The sequence below is a fragment of the Pseudorasbora parva genome, chromosome 17 (genome assembly GCF_024679245.1).
Source record: "Pseudorasbora parva isolate DD20220531a chromosome 17, ASM2467924v1, whole genome shotgun sequence".
NCBI lineage: Eukaryota > Metazoa > Chordata > Actinopteri > Cypriniformes > Gobionidae > Pseudorasbora > Pseudorasbora parva.
In genome coordinates, this window is record NC_090188.1 from 11,373,900 (window position 1) to 11,382,990 (window position 9,091).

Consider the following 9,091-nt stretch of genomic DNA (forward strand, 5'->3'; position numbering starts at 1 on the left):
AACCTGCTTCAGGGCAGATTATGTTCCAGGTATGAGGTCTCAAACTCAGAGGACCAATCAGCTGTGAGCAAAGTGACACATCTCTGACTAAATAAAGTCACTGACTAAAAAAAAAATACTAATTTAGAGACATGCAGGGGGAGTGGCTTTATTGGATTATATGACATTTTGCTCACAGATGATTGGTCCTGTTTTGGCTTGCAAAATCTAACTAAAAATAAAACCTCCTCCGGTTACCTAACAGGTGAGCGTGTATTGTTAGTAACCATGACAATAAGCACCACTAAAAACCAATCCACCATCAGACTAATCTCAAAATGACCAGGGTAGGAACTGAAACCAGCTTCATGCAACAAGCCTCTGCTTAAACCCTGCCCTGTTCTTCAGTTGAAACTGAAACCAATAGAACCAAAAAAATTATGAAATTTTTCAAAAATCTGTTTGATGATGCACGTCGCATTACGAGTAATATATGTTGCTACGCGTTTCATTGCGACTTTATCCTTACTTGCACGTGGAATATAACGTGTATAAGTGTTATTTATTTTAGACCACATACCCATCTTTTTATAATCCCGATCTCATCTGATTAATGCTTAAGTAAGAGTTTCTGAGAACTACTAGAGTTCCTGTAAGCATGTGTGCATGTTTTATACGTGAGTGTAAGTGTTTATGTTTATATGTGTGCTTGTTCGTCCTCTGTAAACATTTAGCTACAGCCAAACTTTCCTGCTCCGAATTTGACTGGATGAATCATCCTGGATAAGTGAAGGATGGTGCTCTTCCTGTGTTCGACTGTTTAAGTGTGTGTCGTTGTGTGTGTTCTGTGCATAGAGTTTCTCGCTTGCTCTTGGTCCTGAAGGTCTGAGAGCTAAAGGCTGCCAAAGCAAACTGTACTAGGTTCCTTCTGCCAGCTTGTGAAGATCTTTTCTTCTGCGTTCCCAGAGCAGAGAAAGGGGCCCCTGAAGGAAAAGATACGCATAGACATGATGAATGAAATACCTATTTTAGATTTCATTGCTTATTATTAGACCTCTCAGTATAAAAGTATTTTTGGCGCTGTCAGAGCAAATCAAGTTTGAAGGGCCACCTCTATGCTTTGGTGAAGTCTATTATTACAGCTACTACGGACAATGTTCCTCGCCAAACCTCACTTACCAAGAGCACAGAATGAGTGGAGCTGTTCACAAAGGACACGTTACTACTCAATAACAGAACACAAAGTTCAAAGTTGAACTACTTTAACTTCTCACAGCATCTTAAAGAGGACTGATTATGCTTTTTCACATTTTCAGTGCTTTCTCTCAGGTTATAAAGTTACAAAGCACAAAGTTCACTCCAAAGGGAGTCTTGATTTTTTTTTTACAATATTCCTCATTTAAGTAATTTCCGCACAAGGCATACACAAAAAAGGGGCAAGGCCTGGTTGAGTTGCATTAGTAGTTTGAAACCATAGACTGTAATTCATCTCTTGATCTCTAAATCTGCACTGAAAATACATTAATTTAAATATTACTAGCAACTAAAGTGCTTTTTCTGCTGAACTGAGATAAACAGTAACAATCAATGAACTCAAACGCTCCTGGTTAAAAAACAAAACAGAAATCTCATAACATAATTTTATGTTCATTCACATTTTATAGTCTCTACCTAACTAAATGTGGGCTATCTTCAGCACTGCTCTCACTGTGCTTCAAATTTCACTGGTAAAAAATCATTAGCAATATCATCCAGAAACACAAACAGGCAAAAATCAAGTGCCACCAGTGTTGGAAAAACACTGTCTGACACATTGTCTGAACTTCAGTGCATGTGAGAAATTGGCTCATTTATTTTCTGCGCCCTTACCTCAGACTGCTGAGGATAAAGGTGTCTTTAAAATGTGTATGGCTGAATCAGAAATCGCCCCTATACCCTAAATAGGGCATTATTTGTGGGGACAGCCATTTGTAGTGATGTCCGAAACCACAGTGGATATGTTTGAGTGCACTCATTCAATCACATGTTGCACCACAATAACGAGTGTACAGCCGATGTACACACAACAGCTGTCCGACTTCACGCACTCGTTTTCATTCACTCCTTCAAGTGAACTGTAATAGTGGACTAACGTAGGGAATAGTGAATGAGGGTTGAGGGGCCAATTTCTGATTCAGCCTCTGTTTTGCGCGCCGCTTTCTGCTCTCAGTCTCTTCACTGCAGGCGTGACTGCACGTCTAAACTTATAGTGAGCATAGTAACGTTGCCTAAATTGGGTCGCACACCGGACTGAAGCTCATGGGCGCGTCTCAGGATCTCACACCGGACGCTCACATACGCGCAAGCTCAGTTTTGAATCGGCTTTTGACAGAAGAGCTGTATTACATTTATATTATATTTCCCTCAAATCGTCCATGTACATACTGATTTCACCCTGTGCTACAAGAGATACACTCATCGTGCAGTTCTTATGACAGAAGTCGATTTAAAACTGAGCTCGCGTGTATATAATGTGTGCGTCCGGTGAGATACGTCCGAGACGCGCCGCTGAGCTTCAGTCCGGTGTGCGACCACTTAACTGTCAACGCAACCGTGGCAACATAGGAAAAACGGTTCTACTGAGCTGCCTGATATAAATGTGATTATTTATTTATTTATTTTAAATCACATTTGGCATTTATTTATTTCATTGCGTCAAAAGGCTTCGTGGTCCGGATGGATGCATCTCGCGGTCCGAATCCGGACCGGAGTCCGCCAGTTGGCTACCCCTGCACTAGACTAAGCTTACTGTTGTAGATGGTTTATAATGGTGTCTGTTACTGTCAAAAACAATTGTTGTGTTGTAACAGTTATTACACTGCATAAATAATGTTTACATTTACAGAAAAAAAGTTTTTATTGGCATTAGCTGTAACCTCAATCTGTCAATGAACTGACATATACATCACATAGCATTCATATCTCCCTACGCTACCATTACCCTGCCAGTACATACAAAGATAGATAAAAGTGGCGTTACATTAACCAACCGTTCAGAAACGTCCTGTTCGAGCCTTAATTGTCAAATTTTGTTGGGGCTGTCATCTTGTTCCGGGTCCGACTCCGGTTCAAATTGGCACAGATGTGTCCTCAGAGACTCCCAGAGACTTTTTTTCTCCAAAATATACCCTCAACTGTTGTCAAGACAACCATCCACATGTGTTGTGTCAAAGCGCCCCACAGAACAGAGGTGCGGGTGAGCAAAGCTCATTATAATTTAAAGTCACATGCACTGAAATGGCTTGCTGAAAACAGAGCCTACCTATTGTTCTTAATTATTTTGCACTTCAATCTGTTTGAAACATTTGCTTGCTTTATACATTTTTGTGTATTCCTTTATTGTATTTAAATGTTTAGTTATTTTTGTCATAAGAATTTCATTAAACCTAGAAAATGTTATAACTTTTTTTGCCACTTTCGTTTCTGTGATGATACCGTATACCGTGATAAAAGCTTGAGCAATTAATCGCAACATGAACATTTTATACCATCACATGCCTACTTGAGATGCTGAAAAACAGCAAGACCTGACTTGAATTTGAATAATGTTGTCTGATATTGTGTATTCGAAAAAGATGTATTTCTGACAGCCCTGTTTATTATATGCTGTCAAACTCTTAAACATGTTTTATTGTTCTTAAATCCCTGTCTTCACGAATGGAGATAGAGAGAAACAGATTATTTTTGTAGGACAGGCATTCAACCACATGTTAAAACAAGTCCATAAGAGAGAAGCTGCTCTCTCTTGCTTATTTGACAGCCCAAATAACCAGCTTTTACACTTTTGCAACTGTGGTTAGTTGAGAGTCCAGAGGCTTCATTTTTTAAAGACGTGCGTATAATATTCCTAATGTAAACACATAATTTTCCGAATAAATTCTTGTGTTCTAATGGAATTTTTTTTTATTTATAAATCACAGTTAATCTTAAATTCAAGCACAATGTGCAAGCGCATCATATCCGACCCCCAGATATCTCATTATGGTTCAGATGTCTGACTCTCATCATCAATGTTCTACAGTGACTTCAAATGTGCTTTTTTTTGGTAAGCATGGCCTAAACAAGATAATTGATGTATGTTTAATTTCACGATTACGATTATTTTCACAAAAACAAGGTGTGATTAATTGTGATTACTGAAATTAAGCGTATACCAATTATCCTGCTTAAAACATTTTTTTTTTGTGTGTGTCATTATTTGCTATTTCCAGCAAAGTAAACAATCATATTTAAGGGTGATTCTCACAAAACACTATTTTTTGCAAGCTTTTTTAAATGGGAATGTAGGTGTTTTTCCCAAAAATGCTGCTATTTTCACTCATCTATTGCAAATCATGCTTAGTACAAAGAAAATACTTTGGTGCTAGTTACATTATTGCTATTTGTACTTAGTGCAAGTAGCAGCTGCCATATTATTATCCTTTAGAAAATCATTCATATAAATGAATTAACTTCAATGATGTAAAAAAAAAAAATAATAATAAAAAAATGGGATACTACTATTGTATATATACTATTGAAGTTATTAACCTCCCTCTTAAGTGGGAGGGAAATGAGTGCCCATCATTTTGTCTGCAGATTAAGACATCAAGTTTATTTCCATAGACAGGTCAAATGATCACAGTCTCATCCATTATGCCTGTTTCCCACATGACACCTGAGATGCCCATAACATACATGCACATTACAGAGCTGAGAACCCTGTCCTAATGACAGGCGGAACAACAGCTCAGTATTTAGACAGAAATGAAGAGGAAATCTTCGCCTCAGGGAAACATACAGGATATCATTTGCTGAGATAATCAGTAGTTCACTGACAGAGCCTGGAGTTGATTTATGGTTTCCACAGTTCCTCCTGCAACATCTGATACTGCGCTTTTGTTTGTGTGACAAAAAAAGAAGTAAAATAATAAATAACACGAAGTTATTGAAAAGGATATCTCTATCTATCTATCTATCTATCTATCTATCTATCTATCTATCTATCTATCTATCTATCTATCTATCTATCTATCTATCTATCTATCTATCTATCTATCTATCTATCTATCTATCTATCTATCTATCTATCTATCTATCTATCTGTCTGTCTGTCTGTCTGTCTGTCTGTCTGTCTGTCTGTCTGTCTGTCTGTCTGTCTGTCTGTCTAAAGTATAAGGTTTGAAACAATGCAATAATAGATATTTAAAACATTAAGATTCTACATTGTTGTGAAATATACTCACCACGTTGCATGTTTCATTCAGTGTCATCCAGTTGGTTTTAAGAAATTAGTAATATTAATAATTTTGTTCTGATAAAATCCATTCAATTGTTTAAAAGTGACAGTAAATACATGTATGTGACATTGATGTCAGAAAAGTTTCTATTTCAAGTAAATGCTGTTCTTATGTTCTTTACTTTCTATTCATAAACAAGTCCTGAAAAAAACTTCCCAGTTTGCATAACAATATTAAGCAGCACAACTGTTTTCAACATTGATAATAAAAGACTGGATTACATCACAGGAATAAATTACATTTTAAAACATCACAATAGAGTTTTTTAAAATTGTAAAAATATTAGTTTTACTGTATTTTTGACCACATAAATGCAGCCTTGGTAAGCATAAGAGACTTCTTTAAAAAAAAAAAAAAAACTTAAATAGTAAATATTATAGTAGAATGAGTGATATGGACTGATATCATTCTCCAGTGGTATTACAGATGCTGGGGCTGATTGTTGTGGGTGCACTGCTGCCCTCTGCTGGCGGTGACAATCGGGCTCCGGAGTTGTGTGTGATGTGGCATTGTGAACTCCCTTTTCTCTGCCTTCAGCTCTCAGACCATAAACACCACACAGTCATGTGTGGCAGGCACAGTAAAGCTTGCAGCTGTAGAAGATGCAATTCTTCATAAACAGCAGTTTTCTTGTATTTCCTAATGTTACATGACCTTTTTGGGAGTGTGATTTTGTAACTGAACAGAAACTGAATTTTTCTCTCTGATATTTTTAATCCACCCTTCATTGTTTTAGTAACAAAAATGCATTGTGTACTTATGTATGTGAACTTATTGTGAGCAAATAATATTTATAAAACGAATAACACTGATAATAACATATTTTGTCTACAAAATATGTTAACACGTGTTTTCAATAAGAGTTTAATGTGTTGCAATATGACTCATGTTTTGTGTGGTTTTAATTTGTCCATCCTAAACTTTCTTTCTTTCATTCTTTGTACTGAACAGTCAGGGCTCTCTGAATATGATTTTCCACAGCTGGGAAAAATGAAAATGAAATTTCCAAGAGCTATGGCTATTTTTAGAAAGGAAAATACACTCCAAAATGTTGCTTGTGGTTTTTCCATTTCAAATAAAAAATGCAGAACTTTTTTTTCCTTAATGGGTACCATGGATCACCCCCACACACATATACACACACACACACAGCATATTTTTTTATGGGAACTTTCCATAGAAACAATGATTATAATACTGTACAAACTGTATATTCTATCCCCTTACACTAACCATAAACCTACCCATTACAGAAAACTTTCTGCATTTTTACATTTTCAAAAAACATCACTAAGTATGATTTATAAGCTGTTTTCCTCAAGGGGATTAAAAATGTCCCTGCATGGACAAGGATTTTGTATATTGCCATCTTGGTGGGGATATTTTGTGCCTATAATATAGGGTTTAACAGGACACACCCACACACTATTCCCCAGTATGTGACATCTGTAGTTTCGATTGGAGAATTAGTACTCACTTTTTCCTGTCGTTGTGTTTCTCACAGGTGGATAATGCCAAGGTTCTTCACTATGTTGGAGCAGGGGTGGCTTTCCCCACCAGTATGCTGTTTGTGTGTCTGCAGTCTGCGCTGACCTACCGCCTGGCAAAGACTCAGGGAGAATATAATATGGGTCATTTGCGCCTCTTTATGACCTTGCTGGCGTTTGTAGCCCTGGTGCTTAGTATCCTTTACATTATCTCTCATCCATATTGTTATTATATTATCTATTTGTATTAGGTATTGTACTGTAAAGTATCCTTTACAGTATCTCTCATCCATATTGTTATTATATTATCTATTTTTTTATTGTATTGAACCCAGGATTAGGGCTGTCAATCAATTAAGATTAGGCTGTCACAAAATTAGATTTTCATGGTAATACTTTGCAACACAGTCTCATTTTTTAACCTTAGTTAAAGCATTAACATGAATTAAAGGAAATGTATGTAAGATTCTGGCCAAAACTGGTACTGCAGGTGTATCTCCTCTCCCCCGCCCCCCGACTCGAAAAGAAAATACATTTCTTACACACAGTTCCTTTAAAGGGGTACTTCAGCGCTGGAAAGATTAATCTGTATTTAAACTGGGTCATTAATGTAGTAGAAATGTGAAATATTTTTTAATTCAATGGTTTCTAGACTGAGAAAAGACAAAATGTATTTTTGTCTCATGGGGATGAAAGACAACAATTCCCAGAATGCTTCACTGCCCTGTGAGGCCACTCCCAAAGTAACCGCTACTAGATTACTGAATCACTTTCACTTTCCCACCGCGGCCACGTTCATTTTCATAAAATCAGTTCAGTTAGAGAACAGAATCTACAATTAAAAACTGAAGGTGTCTGTTCAATATGTGATTTAACCGCTGAGGGAGTGTCACAGCACAAACACTGCTTAAGTCAGATTACATACATTTGTGATGAGCTGAATGAGCTCTCGTGATGAGAGCTGAGGTAAACACGACCACACTCGCGGGATAGATTCACAGCGCATGTTCAGTCTGGCGCATTTTCAGTTCAGGCCTTTGGAAGCTTAACTTTCATAGGAAATAATTTGAGAAGTTGAAACACTTACTTTGCTCCTCCGGCCGCACCGTTTCCATGAATGCCTGAGGCTGCAGCTGCGAGCTGAGCTGTGAGTGTGATCTCCCATCCCCCATGTGCGAGTTGAAAACATGCGGAAACACCTCCCTCTGCTAGCTGTAGTCTTTAGCCTTTGGCCAAAAATTCCTCCGCTGACGATATTTGCATCATTGGAGGATTTTTTTCAGAAATAAAATGCATAAATCTCTTGTCTCAGGGGGATATGCAGAGGGGGAGCACAAAGCCATATGCTAATCGTTAAAGTAACACTTTAACAATGGGCAATATATTTTTTACCAGCATTTATTAACTTTTGTTAATGTTAGTTAATTCATGACAGCTCAGAATAGTTGTAGCATGTTATTGAATATGGCAATGTTAATGTTTTTGATGCGCTACACTGCTGCTGTTGATTAATGCTGTGCTGCTGCAGTGAGTGTATGGACTTGCTACTGCTAATAGATACACAGACACTGCTGTGAGCATGTAAGATATCCTGCTGCTGCATAAACAGACATCTATGAGTCCAGTAGCCTGTCGGGTTTCAGAGGCACTGATAGTAAATTGTAGGACCAGCTTATGGTAAACCAAACTATGTAAATGTTGAGAAAGCAATCTCATTGGCTGCAGGATCAGCAGAGGCCAATCAATTTGTGCAATGCGGTAATGATGTGATTACTTTCGGACCTATCAGCCAATGCCCTCTAGAGTTTAATGACTGAACTATGACCATATTAGTAAATGCTGAGATTAATATCAGCTAAGATTAATAAATGCTTTAGAAGTATTGTTCATTATTAGGTCATGTTATCAAATGTAGTTAACTAATGTTAGCACATGAAACCTTGAGATAATTATAGGAATTTAGGGGGAAATCAGTCACATTAATTTCCTCTCTTTTGGCCAATCAAACACTAAATTTTTTTTAATTTAACAATTCCACACTTGAGATTTCATTTTCATCATGCGATTTCATTCATTTTTAACGGCTCTAATCTGTATCTTTTATTGTTTCAGTGGTCAGGATAAATTGTCTCAGATCTCACATATTCCCAGAATGTTTGATGAATATCCCATAGTATTCAGTTTTTAGGTTTTGCTCTGCTTTTCTTTTTCTGTCATTGAGTTCATGCATGTTCTTTATGTAATGCAGACAAGCCTGAGCATGAGTTAAAAGTTTTCACTATGATTCCTTGACCAAACTTTCCTCAG

At 37.2% G+C, this 9,091-nt stretch overlaps 1 protein-coding gene across 1 annotated transcript in view; it reads left to right on the forward strand.

Moving 5' to 3' along the window:
- The window catches only part of zgc:154058 (Transmembrane protein 150A-like), a 43,497-nt gene that overhangs the window by 30,587 nt on the left and 3,819 nt on the right, over positions 1–9,091 (forward strand). Inside the window, 1 exon segment of the mRNA XM_067421113.1 lies at positions 6,802–6,979. Within this exon segment, the coding sequence (XP_067277214.1) occupies positions 6,802–6,979 (178 nt within the window).